General features: G+C 39.8%; 1 protein-coding gene across 4 annotated transcripts in view; it reads left to right on the top strand.

Moving 5' to 3' along the window:
- The first annotated feature begins 353 nt into the window (after window positions 1-353).
- LOC127583281 (matrix remodeling-associated protein 8-like) overlaps window positions 354-19249 on the top strand; it is a 54794-nt gene continuing 35898 nt past the window's right edge. For 3 of the 4 annotated variants that reach the window (XM_052039070.1, XM_052039071.1, XM_052039072.1), the window contains exons 1-3: window positions 449-862; window positions 13153-13179; window positions 17341-17646. In XM_052039070.1, the coding sequence (XP_051895030.1) occupies window positions 814-862; window positions 13153-13179; window positions 17341-17646 (382 nt within the window). In that variant the 5' untranslated portion in view covers window positions 449-813. Of the gene's footprint in view, window positions 863-13152; window positions 13180-17340; window positions 17647-19249 lie in introns of all 4 variants that reach the window. The other variant, XM_052039069.1, reaches the window with a different exon arrangement.

The following is a 19249-nucleotide window of genomic DNA, read 5'->3' on the forward strand; positions in this document are numbered from 1 at the left end:
GCAATAATAGTACTAGTTCATTTCAACAAATGAGCAGCACTCTTGAAACTATTTCTGCTGAATGTGCTGGAGAAATAAACATGATTCACAATTTCATTATGCACATACCAGAGGTGTAAGTTCAAGTTTTGCACCAAAGAAACTAGGGCAAACAGGCTGGGGCCCACTGCAGACCTCTATTCTGATATATATTTTCTACTCCATATTGTTGTTGCACTTTAAATTTCACCATCATACACAGGTTTGAGGGGTTTCCAGAAGGCAAACTCAGGCCAGTATTCAGGGGACAGATTAGAGGGGAAAAGATCAAAATAAAAGAAAAAAATTCCCAACTAGTTTTATGGCCCAGAGTCAAATAGGGCTGGTTCAGCTGAAGGCTGGTTCAGCTGAAAGCTGCTCCAACTCCCAGCAAATTAATAACACACACACAGAAAGAAGAAAACACAGCTTAGGATCTGGAGTCGTGCAGAGCAGTGCGATTAGCAGGAGAGTCACATTACTCCCTGCCAAAGTAAGAAACAGCACAGACCTCGTAATTAATTGAGTCAAAAGAGGCTCATTCGGTTTAAGGCTGTTACCACAAGAGAAAAAACTTTTACTGACAGGACAGGACACCCCCCCCCCCCCCACCACCCACCACCCACCACCCAATCTCCCCAACCATTTCCCGATAAAAGAAGTATCCAAACTTAAACAGATCCCTTTTGGGCAAAAAAAACAATTGGACCGTTCACAACGAAATGCTGTAATGATGCCATGATTTGTTTTTGATTTGAAAAAAACCCTGAAAATTTTACTGAAGTAAAGGAGAAAATGAGGCAACTGGTAAAACTGCTGTTGTGGCATTTCCTGCTCTTAAAAGGTAAGGATTTCCATCTACTCTTTTTTTTAAATTCAAGGTATTTTGTTAAAGATTCAGAGACTTGTATTTTATTTTTGTACTTTGATTCAAAACTTGCATTCTTCTGTGTCGCTCTGTAACTTTTGAAAGACGCAATTGCCAGTCCAAAGTTTGCTAGTTCAGATTTCTGAGTTGAGTGGTATGTGTATGTAGGGTGTTACTGGTGACTTGTTTACTTGTGATAATTTCTGATGAATGAGTCGGAGTTTAGATGGACATTGCCAAAGGCTTTTAAATAAGTAATGCATCTCTGGAGTAAAGTGTCAGAGCTTAGAATAAAAATGATGCAATATTTATGATAATTTGAGAACTTCCTAAATACTTAGAGTTAGAATGCTCAGCTGTTCTTCAGTCAGTGGAATTTACTTTTGTATGCAATTTGCCCTGGAAAAGTTTCATGGGTCAATATAGGGGGAGCTAAACTTTGAATATAATTTAAGCTGGACCCTGTTTTGGGTGTTTGATGGAGCAACATAAAGTAAATCTAACTCTGCATCCAATCCATGCTGCATCTACTTTTCATGCCTCCTGGAATCATGCAAAGGAATCTTTACTATCTAACCCATTCTGGGTAGCACTTGATGTGGAATTCTAACAGAATATGTACATGTCCAAGGGGGTCATAGAATCATACAGCACAGAAACAGGCCCTTTGGACCACCATGTTCATACTGACCATTAAGAACCTATCTATACCAATCCCATTTACCAGAACTTCGTCTGTAACCTACTATGCCCTGGCAACTCAAGTGCTCGTTCAAATGCTTCTTAAAAGCTTTGAGAATACCTGCCTCCATCACCTGCTCAGGCACTGCATTCCAGATTCCTCCTCAGAGCCCTCACCTTAAACCTATGGCCTCTGGTCCTCTGCCATGGGAAAAACATTCCTTACTATCTACCCTATCTATGCCTCTCATAATTTTCTATACGTCTATCAGGTCCCTCCTCAGACTGCTATGTTCCTGTGTTTAATGTTAAGATTTTTTATTTGAAAAGTACTCCCCATGAGATTTCTCTTAAAGGGATCTGGCTGATGTTTGTACGCTCTCTGTATCCAAAACTGGATCAGAAGACACAGAATAAAAAATAGGCTCGTTCAAACATATTTGAATATAAACTAGGTTTACTCCTGTTGTGCATTATTGACTTCTTTCTTGACTACAGCTTACTTCAGTGTACCTGACATTGGAAGGCGAATCTTTTAGTTAGGTTCTTGCTCTTGGTCAGAGAATGACAGGATTGGGTTGAGATGTTATTTGCCCCGTGTTGAATATAGTTCCACACACACTGTTTAAATGGTCACTTCAAAGGAGGTTCTGGAAACTGTACCCAAGCAAGATTCAAAGCTACAGGAATAATCGGAAGAAAAGTGGGGGAAAAAAACTAAACCCTTGATTTTTAACTGGGGACTAAAGTGAACAACCAAATTGTCTGACATCATGTGGGCATTATTTGTGTGGGTGCGGCACTCTCTTCCCCAAAAATGGCAAGAAACAGTAACTGGACAGGCAACAGTGAGATGTCATACGGTGGAAGGAATTGTTCTTGGCATATAGTGTTCAGTAGAGCTTCAGCATGGGGATGTATTGGTATATGTCTGCTGTTTCTGGTCTTACAAGGAAGTTGAAAGAAAGGAACAAAACTCATCTCAATGGAGCACTTCCCAATAAGCTTCCCCACAAAAGCCTCTGGTTAGAATACAAATTCTTTACAAGGAAACTCTCAGGATCAAGGGTGGCATGTTTCCATTTGGCCCTGAGGTTACTGGGGAAACCTATGTGGGAACTACATACTCTTCCACAGATGGGGCAGAAAGTGCCTGGCAGGCTAGGCAAGTGGGTAATTTGTGAGGTGGTGTGCACCTTCTGCCATTTATGCAGGATTTCTGTTCACACCCAACACATGTTCTCAAGGTTCTCAATACCTTCTTGAATGATCCTCCACTACTTTGAACATAGAGGATATTGCACTTTTTCATGGAGGCTTTGAGCAAATCCTGAAATGTTTTCCTCTGTCCATCTGGTAATCTTCCTGTGACACATTTAATGTAAGGCCAAGATGCCAACAATTTAAGGGAGGGTATTAATTGTCTGTAAAATTTGAAACGTGAGAAAAAGTCAAAAGTTTGGAAAGAAGTCCCACAGTTGATGTTAACTGCTTGCCTCTTTCCTGCTGGATGGGCAGGTTTAAAATGTTCACCTAATAAATTTAGTGGTTTTGTGGAAGTGATTGTTTGTATTGTATTTCTAACTTGCAACAAGGATGATAGAAACAGACAAACAGTGAAAACTTCTTGTCAGCAACTATGAAACCACTGGGAATGATTCATAAATCAGAGCATTCACTGCTAGCTCAGGCACATTTTGCACTAAAACCCACAAAAATATAAACAAATTTGCAGAGCCCTTATCAAGCACATTCCAGGCCCACAACTCTTCCTCATTACCAAAAACAAATTCATTGCTTAACCCTGATAGTTTCTTAGACATGAAGTCCTTTGCTATTGCAGACATACAGTATCATTGCAGGAATCTATCTCATGCAAGCAAAATTGCGCAGGTTGAGTTTTTGTAAATCTATATTTGAGTTAGAGACTAATATCTAGTAATTCTAGTACAAACAAATGGGTGTAACACATCTTTGTAATTGAAAATGGACTGGCTGGGACTGGGCCCTGGGATTTGGTGGTAGAGAAAGGTTGCCGATGACAATAGGCTGAAGATCAAGGCCTGGTGTTTGATTGGAAAGGCAGAGGGGCAGGTTTAGTTTGGTGTAAGGAGTGTCTTCAAGAAGGATTAATGGGATTGATAATGTGGTTTGCAAGAAGGATCAGAACAGGGAGGTGTGTCCACAGGAGGGATTAGGCTTGGAGGTGGAATATGGAAGAGAGACTGAGGCTGGGAATGGAGTCTGAGAGAAAGATGGGGACCTAAGATTGATAATCAGATAAGTGATTGGAGAGAAGAGGAGTGAGATATAGATTGAGAACTCCATTGGAAGTCTTAAAAGTTTGCCAGATTGAAGGCTTGGAAAGTTTGAGATTTTGAAGGTTGAGGATGGGGGAGTTACAATATTTTCAGGTGATGAAGGTTGGGTTCATTCCTGTGGTCCAGTCTCCCAATGATAGTTACCCTAGGATAATGGTCTAATTTCCAATGGAATCTTATAGGCATTCTGATGTGGTAATTCAATCAGGTGAAGTGCTGAATAATTCTGAGAAATGCCTAGTTGGATATCTGAAGTGTCTAAAATGATTTAGAAGTCTTTTTGGCATTTCACTGCTTATGATGTCAATTTTCAGTTAAGTAACTTTGAAAGTGGTGTCTAGGCACTAGATGTGAGTGGGCTTATAATAATAATCAATGAAAAGAGAGTAGGATTAAGGAAAGGAAGAATTACACAGTTAGGTACAGACTCATAAATTGTAAGAGCATTGACGTCTTAGTACAAATGTATAAAACTTTTGGCAAGGCCACAGCTCCACAGCTGGAGTGTTGTGTGCAGTTCTGGTCACCCCGCTGTAGGAAGGATGTGAATGCATTGGGGAGGGTGCAGAGGATGTTGCCTGGGGCAGAACGTTTCAGTTACACAGAGAAACTGGACAGGCTAAGTTTGCTTCCCTTGATGTGGAAGAGATTGGTTGGGGGAGGGGGGGACCTGATAGAGGTGTACAAGAATCAGATAGGATAGATAGTAAGAAGCATTTCCCCACAGCAGGCGTGCCTTAAATCAGAGGGCATGGACTTGGGATAAGGGATAAGAGGTTTAAAGATGATCTGAGAAAGAAGTTTGTCACCCAAAGGTGATTGGAATCTGGAACGCACAGCCTGAGTGTGTGGTAGAGGCAGGTACACTCACAACATTTAAGTAATATCTGGATGCACACTGAATTGCCAAGTCATAGAAGGCTATAGACCCAGTCCAAAGAGACATTTGGGTAAGTATATGGACAGGAGGGATTTAGAGGGATATGGGCCAAATGCAGGCAAATGGGACTAGCTTGGTAGGCACCATGGTCAGCATGGACAAGTTGGGCCGAAGGGCCTGTTTCTGTGCTGTATTACTCTTTGACTCTATGACTAAAGGGGAGAAACATTAGAATTAAAGAATAGAGTGAGAATTAAAGGAAAATTGTGTTGAAATCAGAGGAAGGGGGGAAACTATATAAGAATTAGATGAAGAGGGTATGGGAGTTAGAATCATTCAAAATAGGGGAATAAGTCTGTACTTCTATGCTTTGATAATTTGCGTGAACTCTTGAACTGATTCCAACACGATGCTTATTCATGTTGAAAATAGGACATTTTTTGTCAATTATAGTTGAAGCAACAATTAGCCTCAGACATTATGTGGAGACTTCTGACAAATGGTATATGCTTAGTGAGATGAGACAAAATTAGGCTAACCTTTGAGATCGTACAGCTGAATAGCTTGTTGGCACATCTCTATTATAATTATTAAACTCTACAACACACAGTATTTGTTATATCCCATTTTTAATTCTAGGGATGTTCTACTTCATTAAAGGAACTGTATAAATGCAATTTGTTGGTGTTGAGAGAATTATACCACATGGAACACATCTTATCCCGTGTATTATATGGCACATGACACATCTATCTTGTATGTAGTTCACCCAACCTATGTATTAATTTGTATGTAACTCTTATCCCTATTATTTGCTATTCAACACTTAGATCTGTTGCTGTGCATTATTCTGGTTGTTTTGTTGAAGAGTTGATATTTCATGCCATTAACATTTCTTACTCCTATGTTCTCCAATTTATAACAGCCATTATCTGTCTTCCTGTTTTTCCCATTGAGAGTGCTAAATTACAGCCTCCAATTTTCTTCAGTGCAATGCACTAGTTTGATACTCACTTCCTGCATGATCTGCCCCAATGATATTTTAATGACCTTTTGTTTTACTGTTTTTCTCTTCTCTCGCTTCAGAAGCATGGTCATTTGACCTTGAAGTCCCTGACATTGAACTGCTCAGAATTCTTTTCTAATTATAAACAGCTGTTACTAACCTCAGCTGCAATTCTTTTGTCCTTCTAAAGCATCACATGACTATATCTCCCCTGTAGGAATAGGCGTAACTCATTCAGCTCCTTCAGCTTGTTCAGTGATTTAATTAGGCCATGGATGACTGGTACCTCAACTCCATTTGTCTGATCATTTTTTTAGATACTTATATTTAATAAAAAGTTTGACTCCTGGAAATTTCAATTGTCTCATACAACAATCCTCCAAGATCCCTGCACTCTCCATTTCTGGACTTGTGTGCATTGTTAATTTTCCCTGCTCTCCTATTGGTGGCTATGCCTTCAGCTGTCTGGGCCCTGAACTCAAAAATCCCATCTAGCTCTTTTCTTTAATACATTCCTTCAAACTATTTTTGCCCAATTGAAATCAGAGGAAGGGGGGAAATTATATAAGAATTAGATGAAGAGGGTATGGGAGTTAGAATCATCAAAAATTCTTCTGTCCTATTCTTATGTGGCACATTTTGTTTTGTTTTTGTTTGCCAATTATTCTGGAATGTTTTACTTCATTAAAGGGCCCATATAAATGCAAGAAGTTGGTGTTGAAAGAATTCCAGATTTCTACTGCCCTTGTGTGGGGAAAAGTGCTTCTTGATTTTGCTGCTAAGTAGTTAATATCTAATTTTAAGATTGTGCCCCTCATTCTAGAATCTCCCGTTAGACAAGTAATAATTGGTTATCACTTTACTTATGTCATTTTTAAGGTTGTGCCCCTCTTTCTAGGATCTCCCATTAGAAAATAAGTAATGTCAATTTGCTATCATTTTAATCATGTCATTTAGAGCACCCTACAACCAACTGAAATCAAGGGAAAGGATATTTATATAACCTCATAATGTAACTTTTTCAATCCTGGAATAATTCTTTTGACTCTATCACACCTACCCAAGCCACGTCACTTTCCTAAGGTGTGGTGCTCAAAACCAAATGTAGTCCAGAACTCATGATGTCTCGCCAGAGCTTTATATAACTGGAGTAAAACTGCCTCTCCTTCATGTTCCAGATCTCTTATGATAAAAGCTAGGATTACATTAGTACTTCTTGTACTTCTGGGCTAGATTTCTCATTTTCTCTCCTATAGATTCTGGTGCATAAATTATATGGCCATTATACTCCTTTCAACTCCTTGACCAAGTGGTCATGTGTGAACCCATACAATGTGACAGAGAGCATTGGCTAAACATGACCTTGACCTCATATGGCATCCAAACACACATTATGTTCAGCTGGTGTTGATGAATGATAATTAAAGAGCAGGAAACACAATGACAGTTACTTTGTAAGATCAAGGGCTCCAAGGCACAAACTGCAGTTGCTTTCTTATTGGAGCTCAGCTAAATTATTGTGGATAGGAAACTAATTTGAAGGATCCCAACAATAAAACTATGTTGTTGGTGAGACTCAAAGCATTGTGTACAATATTATAAACTTTACGAACTTTGTACAAAAAAAGCCTTACCTCTACTAGATTTGCTATCAGTGAAAAAGACATCAGACAATCAAGTACATTGGGTGTCTGGAGCGTTTGGGATTGGGAACATTGAAAATTGGAAACATCGGGGATTGTGCATTGCACACTGATTAGTTGGAGATTGGTGAGAAGTATGGTGTTGGATGGGCAGTTGGACAACCAATCATGCTGGAGTGGTGATTCTGGTGTTGGTAAGAGTCGCAATCAGGATCCCTAAGGACATTGGCAGCAATGATATTATTGTGTGAGGAGTGAATTCTAAGAAAGCTCATTCAAGGAGAACCTACCTGCAAGCTGGATGCCTTGGACAACACATCAGCAGATCAAGTCACGTTGGGCCCCCTTAATAAACATCAGGTCACCAATCCCCAACTAATCAGTGTGCAACGCACAATCCCTGATGTTTCCAATTTTCAATGTTCCCAATCCCAAAAGCTCTGGACACCCAATGTACTTGATTGCCTGATGTCGTTTTCACTGATAGCAGGCCAAAGCTTTTCAATTAAGGACTACTATGGTGTGAATGATGTGAGCAATTGACAGGACACAAATGTGTGCAAGAAATGTAAGGTGGATAGGAAGCAGAGGGTGATGGTTGAAGGTCACTTCTCCAACTGAGGCCTGTGACTAGAGGGGTGCCCCAGGGGTCAGTGTCGGGACTCTCTGTTATTCATTGTATGTAAATGATTTGAATATGAATGTACATGGCATGATTTTCAAGTTTTGTTAATGATACTAAGTTAGGGGGTCCTGTTGATAGTAAAGCAGGTTACAATGAATTGCAAAGAGATCTTGATCAGTTAGGGAGATGGGCTGAGGAATGGCAAATGGATTTCAACTTCGATAAGTGTGAGGTAATGCATTTTGGACATTCAAACCAGGGTAGGACTTTTACAGTGAATGGCAGAGCACTGAGGAGTATTGTGGAACAGAGGAACCTGGGAGTACAAGTGCACGGTTTGCTGAAAGTGGCCGCGCAAGTTGACAGGGTGGTGAAGAAGGTGTTTAGCATACTGGCCTTCATCAGGACATTGAGTTTAAGAGTAGGGACATTATGTTGCAGTTATATAAGTCATTGGTGAGGCTGCTTTTGGAGTATTGTGTATAGTTTTGGTCATCCTGTTATAGGAAAGACATTGTCAAGCTGGAGAGGGTGCAGAAAAGATTTACGAGGGTGCTACCTGACAAGAGGGCCCGAGTTATAGGTAGAGGTTGGCCATGCTGGATCTTTATTCCTTGGAGCGTAGGAGAATGAGGGGTGACCTCATAGATGTTTATAAACTTAAGAGGGGTATGGATAAGGTGGGCAGTCATAGTCTTTTCCCCAGGGTTGTGGATCCAAAAGTAGAGGGCACAGATACAAGATAAGAGGGGAGAGATTTAACAGAGACCTGAGAGGTAACTTCTTTACACAGAGGGTAGTAAGTACCTGGAATGAGCTGCCAGAGGAAGTGGTTGAGGCGGGTACAATTGCAACATCTAAGAGGTGTTTGGATAGGTATATAGAGAGGAGGGGCTTGGAGGGTTATAGGCTGAACATGGGCAACTGGGACTAGTGAGGAGGATGCTGTGGTTGGCATGGACCAGTTGGGCCGAAGGGCCTGTTTTGGTGTTGTGTTACTCTATGGCTTGATAGTATCCATGCAGGTCATACAAGTGGAGGACCCAAACTGAATTTGGAGGAGTCTACTATACATACACAAAATATAATGCCCTTGCATAACGCAGAAAAGCATTGTACTACACAAGAGACCTTGACAGAATCCTAATCTATTTTATCCAGTACGTGGTCAGTGTTTCCTTTGATTTTGGTATGTTAGGCAAGCATTTGTGTAACAAGGCTTATTGAAGTGTAATGAAATTACCGAGAAGATCTGAGATGAATCTTCTGACCCGGGGAAGGTCAGGCCCTGGAAAAGATCAAGGGACAAGGTGTAAACACAGTCAAAGGTGACGAGAGGAAACAAGATTAGGCCAACCAGGAGTGGTTATTAAGCTGTAGAAATAGCTGGAGCTAAGGAAAACCCAGGAAATAATGTGTTCAATTACAGGACAATTTGATGGCTCTCAATTTCAAAACTGCATATAGTGTAGGGGAGCGGGTGGGAAGGAAGCGTATATAATGTACATTTTCAATTAATAGGATGATCCAGAAAAGGCTGAAGGCGGCAAGAGGGAAATTCCAGCAACATGAGCAGTTGAATGACTTAAATTGCAAAACCTCTTGACAGCTAAAGATTCTCCTATAAGGTACATATCAGAAGCATGATGGGATACTCTCCACTTGCCCAATAATAGGACTAACAGCTCTCAAGAAGCTCAACCCCATCCAGGACAACACAGTCTGCTTAATTGATGTCCTATCAACCACCCTATATATCATTCCCTCCGCCACTGCTGCTCAATGGCGGCAGTGTGTACCATTTTCTCAAATACACTGCAGTTACTCTCCCAGGGTACTCCAATAGCACTCCTAAATCCACAATCGCAACCATCAATAAGGACAAGGGCAGTAGTGGTTCGGAAACCTAACCACCTGCAGGTTCCCTTCCAAGCTGGTCCTTTATCATCACTGGGTCTAAATCCTGGAACTCCCTACTTAACAATGACATAGATTTACCTTCACCAGAAGGATTACAGTTGTTCAAAATGACATCTCACCACCACCTTGTCGAGGGCTGTTAGGAATGGACAATAAGTGCTGGCTTGCCAGCAATGCTCAGATCCCAAAAATGAATATATATATATATAAAAAAATTAATGGATAATCTGTATGAAGCTTCACCACATTTTTACAAAGTTACAGGCATTGCCTGATCTGTTCACCAGTTTGATTAAACAATTTCCTACTTTCAGGTTTCATACTTTGACAAGTGTCAGATTAGATCACCTTTAGATTTTAAAAATGTGAGGTCAATCCCATTTTGAACATGTAATTTACACTGACACATACCTTCCTGTCCTACACTGTTTTGAGGTGCCATGCATGAGTTAAGATGTTAAGCTGAGGTCTTGCTTTCAGTTTTAGATAAATTTTAATGTTCCTTCAAAACACTATTTGAAGGAGAGCTTAATCAATAATTTTGATTGATTAAGCATTCAAAGGATATGAAAATCAGGCACCAGCCAGCCATGATCTTATTGAAAGACAGGGTGCCTTGAGTTGCTGTATGCTTCTTTCTTTAGACCACTGAAGTAATTATGAGACAAAATTTGATGTGAGTCACAGAAAGAAATAGGGCAGATTAGCCAAAGAGTTAGATTTTAAGGGCTTCCTAAAGGAGTAGAAAAAGATGGAAAAGTTGAGTGAGGAAATTCCAGAACAAAGGGCCTCACTGCCAGTGGTGACCACAAAAATTCAGGGATGTGAAAGAGATCAGAAAGCGAGGACCACGGGATCTCAACGGGTTATGATTATGGATGTAGAAAGACATGGGTCAGATCTGAATTTCAAAATGTAACATTAGTTTTCATGTTAACAAGTTCATTATGAACGACTGAGAGACTTGAAATTTCAAATATTTCTTTAATTGTGCTTTTAAGCATTCTAAAAAGGCATGATTTATTTCTATCAAATGACAGAACGCTGTTAATTTGTAGTACAGTAGGATCCTAGATCATTTCTACATGTTTAACCCAGCCAAGACCACTTGATTGTGAAACAGTAAAACTCCTAAGTTCACACCATGTACTGATCTGCTATCACTATTTTATCGAATTACTCTCTTTATTAGAACTAGCTCAACTCAAAACCGTCCCTTTAACTTCCAAGTAACCCATCTTTGTAAACCAAAAACAGATTGTCTGGCACAATTATTTAGTAGAACATATGCTAAAGATTATAGAGATGATATTCTGGGGTTAAGATATGTTTTGAAATGTCTGTTTAAACCTTGAATAACAGGAAACTATATTTAGTTTTATATGGAATCTTCCAAACATTTGGGTGGTGTAATGTGTTATTGTCTGTGTTTGGGAACATACATTCAAATCAATTCAGACCAATTACAGTGAAGTTGTAGAAATTACAGCCTCGCCCATATGTACTGTAATGGTGCCAGATTATACTTCTGGCAGATAAGAGGGAGATTTAAAATCTCCCTTCTTTACCTCCAGTTCCTTTCTATGTTGGCTTTAATGTTCTACCACAGCGCTGCATTGTAGATGCTGCCTGCTGGAAGTCTGCCCCCTTTTCTGTGCAGGAAACAGACATCTGTGCTCTATGCCCACACTGAGCTGTAAGCCTGGCTTCTGACTGTTACATTTTATCAGCAGAAGCTGAAGTCGAGAAAAGCAGCTATGGGGCACAAATGTGGGCATTGTCTAAGAGCCTTTAGTGGGAGGTGAAATGTTGACATTTTTGGGGAGGACAGGACTCTGAAGTTCTGCAGTATCACATGAACTCTCAGAAGACCAGGCAGTTAAGGGTGCACAGATCTGCTGTGACCCAGATCATGATAGCCTCTCGACCACTGCCGAACCAGACCAGCATCTGCTGAAAAACTACTGTCTGCTCCCTCATGGTTACAGTGTAGTTCAGTGAGACATCGTGGTGTTCCCACAAAACATCAATCTACTATTGTAGGTTTTACCTGCTGTGGGCACAGAGTTACCAGGAATCTGATCAGGCTCGGCCTGGGATTTCACAATAACATTAAGACTTCTAATAATGTTGTCCTCCATCTCTATTGAAGCTGTAACTTGATTCATCAGCAGTTATGTTACCAAAATGTCTTAGATGTACATATCACTTCCAGAATAGAAGTCATACTCTTTTGGCTTTACACAGCCTCCTTGACATGAAAAATGGACTTCACCATACTCCGTGTCACATTGTGCATTTATTCTGGCACATTTGTGCATCCACAGGAGCCTCCAGAAGGCTTTCTTTTTATGGTCAGAGCCATTCCACCATTTGGAGTTACCCTCTGCTAAGCCTCCACAATAGGTTTTCTTGTCCTACCTCACTGTAGTCCACTAGAACCAGATATTTCTCCTGGAGCAACATGTCCCTTTAATGTATGTCTTGCCCTTGCAGTGCCAGTATCTGAGGTGATACTAATTGCACAGGTCATTTCTTGCATCCTAAGGCAAGTATAGAAATTTCACTCTTGCATATCTTGTGATGTCATGATACTTTTTCCTATGCTGTTACATATTCCTTATGGTGTATAGCTGGAAGTCAGCTCTGCTGTCACCTCCTGCCAAACAAACCTGGCTGCTGCTGTAAACATCCTTCTGGTCCTTTTTCCAATTGCCAATCTCCTCAACTAAAATTTTGAAGTGTTTAGTGGTGAATCTCTGGGTTTGCACCATCCCCACTTGTCTCCTACCTCCCTTTGACACATCAGGGTTTACCACAACTTGGAGCAGTAATGTGAGATATCAGACAATGCACCAAGTATTTCACTATCCATTGTCCTGTCAGTGGGCTTCCCTTTTGTGGTTCCCTTATGTGTTTTTTTTGGTTTAATGACTGGAGTCCTGACACCACAGCTGTGTAGCTAGGTGTGACCAACTGGACAAAATTACATTGGATATTTCTGATAGAGTCCAAAAAGGTTGAATTTGAGAAATAAATCAGCTTTTGCTCTAGATTTTCAATTTAAGGTTATTAACCTTGGTCAGCTTTTAAAAATAGGACCAGAATTAACTGCAATGCTGCTTTAACACTCCAATTTGAGAGCAAATGAATTTCAAAGACATAATGTTTCTCATTTTTCTTTTTGCAGTGAAATTTGCCTTGGCCTACACTAATGGTAAGTGATTGCTCATTATTTGTTTCCTTATAAATATGTAAAGGAGAAATAAATAATTGTAAAGTCAGTTCTCTGCAGATAGGCTGTTTGTTTCTATAGTGCATGGCTGGACACTCCAAACCACAGTTTCAAGAAAAAATGCTTTTATTCATATAAAGTGCTAAAAATACATTGCAGGGTTGTCACTATGTAAAGAGTTAAATGAATTGACATTAGGAATCGAGCTTTAACCATGATTACAACTCTTCAAATAGCTTGATGCTCCAATCACAGCTGTTTATGAATAATATGTGAAACAAAATGGTCAGACCATTTGTAAACATTGGAGCTAAAATTTGCCTTAGTTTTTATTTCACAAAATAGGCAATCGGAAATTGCTAACTCATTCTGCAGCTTGCCCAGTTTTCATTTTCCATTGATTTAATGGAAATTAAGTGGATGCTGATTTGCTATTGCTCTGAAGTGGTACTGCAATTTGTGTTTTGGACTTCACTATGGATATACTCAGGAAAAATTTTACCCCACTGAGGTCCCACTTTTGCCCACTTCTCACTCGGTAGAAATAAATATCAGGCTGAGTGTAGACATAAATATTAGGCTGAGTGCAAAGCTCATTTTAGACAATTCAAGTGAGTTGATTTTATTTTGACATTAAAAAAACAGAAAAAGAAATTTTTAATTAAAAAAAATTCAAGAACAAGATCAATTACAATAACAAAATTTATACTTGTGCGTTAGAAAGTTGCAATTTGAAAAGTTTTCAATTGACTGTTGAAAAGACTATTATTTCAGTGGCTCAGAATCAAAACATTTAAATTACTGCAGTGATTTAAATGACAGGGTAATTCACTCTAAACCAAATCTCACCATAATCTTGGTCACTCTCTCCTGGCAACACAAGTGTAGGCATGTGATTTTAACCCCCCCCCCCCCCCCCCCCCACCCACTCTCCATGAAATTGTCAGACAATAAAACGTATATTAAATATTTAGAATCTAAGAGTTCCCAGGATAATAAAGTTAGACAGTAGCTTCATTACTTCTGAAAATACAACCAGCCTGAGAGTATATGTCAATAATATATCCATGACTTTTCTCAGCTGAGAGAGTTTTATGGGAGTTATATTTATTTGTTATATTGGGAATGAAAAAATAGCCATGATTCCTGTTTTAGATTGCTGTTCATTGAACCCTGCTGGATATTGTGTGACCCTTTGTTAGGGAGCAAGCCTGTGTATTTGCAAGTCAGAAGGCAACAGTATCAAGTTTGCTTTTGATGCTTTCTATGGCAATCCCCATCTACAATTTGCTGATTGGTGGATGGAGTCTATTTAGACTTCAGAAGTCTTTCCATAAGGTCCCATGTAAGATTAAAGCACATGAGATTGAGGTATTAATATGCGTAGAGAACTCATTGGCTGACAGGAAACAAAGAATAGGAATAAATGGGTCTTTTTCTGAGTGGCAAGCAGTGACTAGTGGGGTTTCACATGGATTGGTGCTGGGACCCCACTATTCACAACATACTAATGATTTGGATGAGGGAATTAAATGTAATATCTCTGAGGTTGTAAACAACACAAAGCTGGTTGAGAGGGTGAGCCTTGAGGAGGATGCAAAGAAGCTCAAGCTTTCGACAGGTTGAGGGAGTGGACAGATACATGGCAGATGTAGTTTAATGTGGATAAATGTGAGGTTATTCAATTTGGTGGCAATAACAGGAAGGCAGATTGTTATCTGAATGGCAATTGATTGGGAAAGCAGAAGGTGCAATGAGACTTGGGTATCCTTTTGCATCATTTGCTAAAAGTAAACATGTAGGTGCAGCAAATGATTAAGAAAGTAAATTGTATTCTGGCGTTCATAGTGAGAAGAATCTAGTATAGGAGCAGGGGTGTCATGGTGCAATTGTACAGGGCTTGGTGCGACCACACCTTAAATATTGTGTGAGATATTGGTTTTCTTATCGGAGGATGAATGTGTTGCAATGGAGGGAGTTCATTGAAGGTTTACCAGACTGATTCCTGGGATGGCAGAAGAAGATTGGGTCAGTTGGGTTTATGTTCATTTGAGGTTAGCAGATTGAGAAGGGATCGCATAGAAACCGACAAAATATCACAAGAACGGATAGATTAGACGCAGGAAGGATGTTCCCAATGGCCAGGAAGTGTAGGACCAGGGGTCACAGTCAAAGGATAAGGGCTAAGCCATTTAAGACTGGGATGAGGAGAAATTTATTTTCCCAGAGTGGTGGACCTGTGGAATTCTCTATCCGGAAAGCAGTTGAAACCAAATCATTAAATACATTCAAGAAAAAATTGGATATTTTTCTTAGGTCTAGTGGGATCAAGAGATATAGGGAGAAAGCTGGAATAGGGTAGTAAGTTTAGATGATCAGCCATGATCATACCGAATGACAGAGCAGGCTCGAAGGACCGAAAGCCTACTCCTGCTCCTAATTTTCTATGTTTCTAAGAAGGTCATTCAGCCCAGTATGTCTGTGCCAGTCAAATAAAAACTATGCAGCCTGATCCCACTTTCTAGTATTAGCTCATTTGCCTTGCAGATTATGGCTCTTCAAGTATACATCCAACTACTTTTTTAATGTAATGAGGGTTTCTGCCTCCACCATCCTTTTAGGCAGTGAGTTCCTAACACCTGCTCCCTTCTGGGTGAAAATAAATTTCCTCATCTCCACTTTAATCCTTCTACCAATCACTTTAATTCTATGCCTCCTGTTTTTTAAACCCTGAAGCTAAAGGAAATAAGTCTTTCTTGATCACTTATAAAACTTTGTTGGATTTGCTTTGATTTTACTTGCCAATGTTTTTTTCATATGCTCTCTTTGCTTTCTTAATTGCCTTCTCAAATGCCTCCCATTGCTCTGAGGCTGATTTACTTTTAAGTAGCTGTTTCCTGCTACTTCTGCTAAAATGCTCCTCAGTCCAGTAAGAAATCCTTATCCCAGTTTAGTATCTTTATTCCTATTTTATATTGTTCTTTCCATAACTTAGCTAAATCTAACTGAATTATAATACTACAACAAAAATGCTGTCCTACTGTTGTTTCTTTCTTCTGCCAGCCTTATACCCTGAAAGTAAATTCAGAATTGCCCTCCATCTCTCGTTGGACTTGTTCCATACTGACTACAAAAAAGTTCTGATGAACGTGACTTAGGAAGTCTGTGCCTTGCAGGACTTATACACTAACTGTATCCAGTAGATTGTGGCCTTTGATACAGAAGGGGGCAATGGCAACATTGACCTAAAAAATTTAGTGCAATGGGTGCAGTAGGTGGGCATAACAACAGGGAACCAATGAGCATTTCAGTTGTTGTCCACTTCCTTCTTCAAGCAGAACTTTGGGCATAACTCACTGGGCTTTGAGTATTTTCAAGACTGAAAATGCGTTGCCAAGTGCCCAGTCCCAAGAACAGGTTTGGGATTGCCGGTAACCACAGAAGTGAGTGGGTCTGTGCTATGAGCAGAAGGTGGATGGGGATAAGGGATGTTGGTGGCCAGGATTCTTGTACTGATAAATGATCAGAGTTGGGGTATTGAGATAGCAAGTGTTTTGAAAGCTTGGATGGATGTGGGTATTGGGATACTGGCAATGATGGATAGTTTGGAGGTTGAGAGGGTGGCAGATTGTGGGGGGATGATTCATGGCTGAATTTGGATCACAAGGTGGCAGATTGGTGGTTTAGGATCTTGGTCAGGAATTGCAGGATAGTAGATCAAGGATTACACATTTAGCGCTGCAGATCTCAGGAAGATGGCAGAGATTAGCACAGTGTAATGGTGAGGATAGGTGGAGGGAGATGGGAGTTGATAAAAGATGAATGTACCTGGCAGATCTTCCAGTTCAGCCCTGCACTACAAAGCCAGGTTGAAGGTTGCTACTGGGATAACATGGTACAACTTCCCTTTCAATGCTTCAAAAGGAACTTGTCACACATGCACAAATTTCCAGTGACACAAGATGATCTGGGAATGGTTATTATCATGTTTCACTCTGGAAAAAGAAGTTTTCAGTTGCATAACACTGATAAAAACAACATTGTACAATTGAATATCTTGGCAAACATAGCTTCCATGGAGAAGAGAAAATGCAATTTACATCATTTGAGAAGTAAACTTATGAATGTTATTTATATTTCTAGTTCCTGCAAATGCAATGAACCCAGATAGCATTGTGTTGGCATACCAAAACATGTCTGCTCCCGCTGGGTCGGAAGTTGTACTGCAGTGCTACAGTCAGCGGATAGTATGGACACAGGACCGTTTGAAAGATCGTCAACGGGTGGCCCATTGGGACTGGTTCTCAATTGGTGGTGAATACAAGGTCGATCGTATTCTTGATATGTTCTCAGCAGGTGAACAGCGGCTTTATAACATCTATGACCAGGGACGGATAATGATGTCACCCTCTGCTTTCTCCAATGGAAACTTTTCTTTAATAATAAAAGGTAAAAAAAAACAAACTGTTTTGCTGTTTTTATTTCAGACATTTTATACAATCTAATGAATTAATAAAGATTATTGAATAATGTGAGATGTGGTGATAGAGTACTTAAAATAAGATGGGTTTCTCATGCATTCTATAGAAAAGAGTTAAATAACTTGACACTGCTATATAATAAGATGGAATAAAGTGGCACTGACCATTTTGAATGGTTGGATACAAAGAGGCAGCCAAGGGAACATGGCGGTGTACATTTGCTTGGTTTGAAGAATAAGGCTGAGTATAGTGAAAAAGTCTGTAGGATGCAGTGGGGTAGAGCAACATAGTTTATAGAATATTATGGGATATTCTGTAAGCTACGAATTTATTGACAAAGCACTTGATGAGCCTTTCATATTCTATAGATTGTACCATTACAAATTCTATGGACTGTGTCATTGTACAACACTGTATTCTACAAACAATGTAATTGTACTGCATTACATGAATTTATTGACAAAGCACCTGCCTAGAAAGTATGTTAAGATGGGGCAGAACATTGAGTACCATGGAATAAAATGGCATTTCCTCCAGAATAAGGCAGGTGCTTTGTCAATGACACAGTCCATAGAATTTGTAATGGTACAATCTATAGAATATGAAAGGCTCAGTGACAGCATCCATAAAATAAATTGGAATACAGGATCAGATCCCAGTAAAGTAGAGAGATGCAAGAGCACCAGAGACTGCAGATGCTGGAATCTGGAGCAACAAACAATCTGCTGGAGGAACTCAGTGGGTTGAGCTGCTTAGTTCCTCCAGCAGATTGTTCGTTGTCCCAGTAAAACATAGTCTGGTACAGAGACATAGCTAATAGAGTATAAAGAGGTAATGCCAACAGAATAAGGCAGCCCTCAATGAGAAACATCTACTAATGCGTATGGAAATGAGTAGAAATGGGGACTTGCAACCAACATTTTTTGCAGTTTACCAACAGAATGTTTTGATTAAGGATAAATGCAAGGTACTTCAAATCAGAGATCAGTTTATTCATTCTGCAGTGGGTAAAAACTGAACCGCATCAACAAAGAGTAAGAGAATGAGATGAAGAAGACAGTAATTCCAAACCAACAGAGATACTATCAAATATGTTCACAGAAAATTCCACCAGCACTCATCAGGTCAAGCAGCAGCCTTGCTGCTGAAGAGAAACAGTCAATTTTTCAGGCATGGGAGCCTTCATCAGAATTTGAAAAATTGAGAAAACGAGCATGCTGCAGAGGGGAGCAAAGTTGGAGAGAATAGAGGTAATATATTCAATAGGGTGCAGATCAGAGTTGTAAAAGTAACAATTACTTCAAAAACTGATGTTTAGAGAGAGAAGAAGAAAAGAAACAACTAGAAACTAAAAGTACAGCCACATGTGAGGAGAGCTAAATTCAGTATTCAGTCCTGAGAACCAAAATGTGCTCAGACAAAATATGAGATGATCCTCGAACGTGAGTTAGTCATTGTTGAAGCAGTATAGGAAGATAAAGACAGATCGGAATGGGAGTGGGATGGAAAATTAAAGTGACAGGTGACTGGAAGCTAAGGGTCATCCTTGCGTACTGAACAGACTTATTTTG

This window comes from Pristis pectinata, chromosome 26, assembly GCF_009764475.1.
Source record: "Pristis pectinata isolate sPriPec2 chromosome 26, sPriPec2.1.pri, whole genome shotgun sequence".
In the NCBI taxonomy this organism is placed as follows: Eukaryota; Metazoa; Chordata; class Chondrichthyes; order Rhinopristiformes; family Pristidae; genus Pristis; species Pristis pectinata.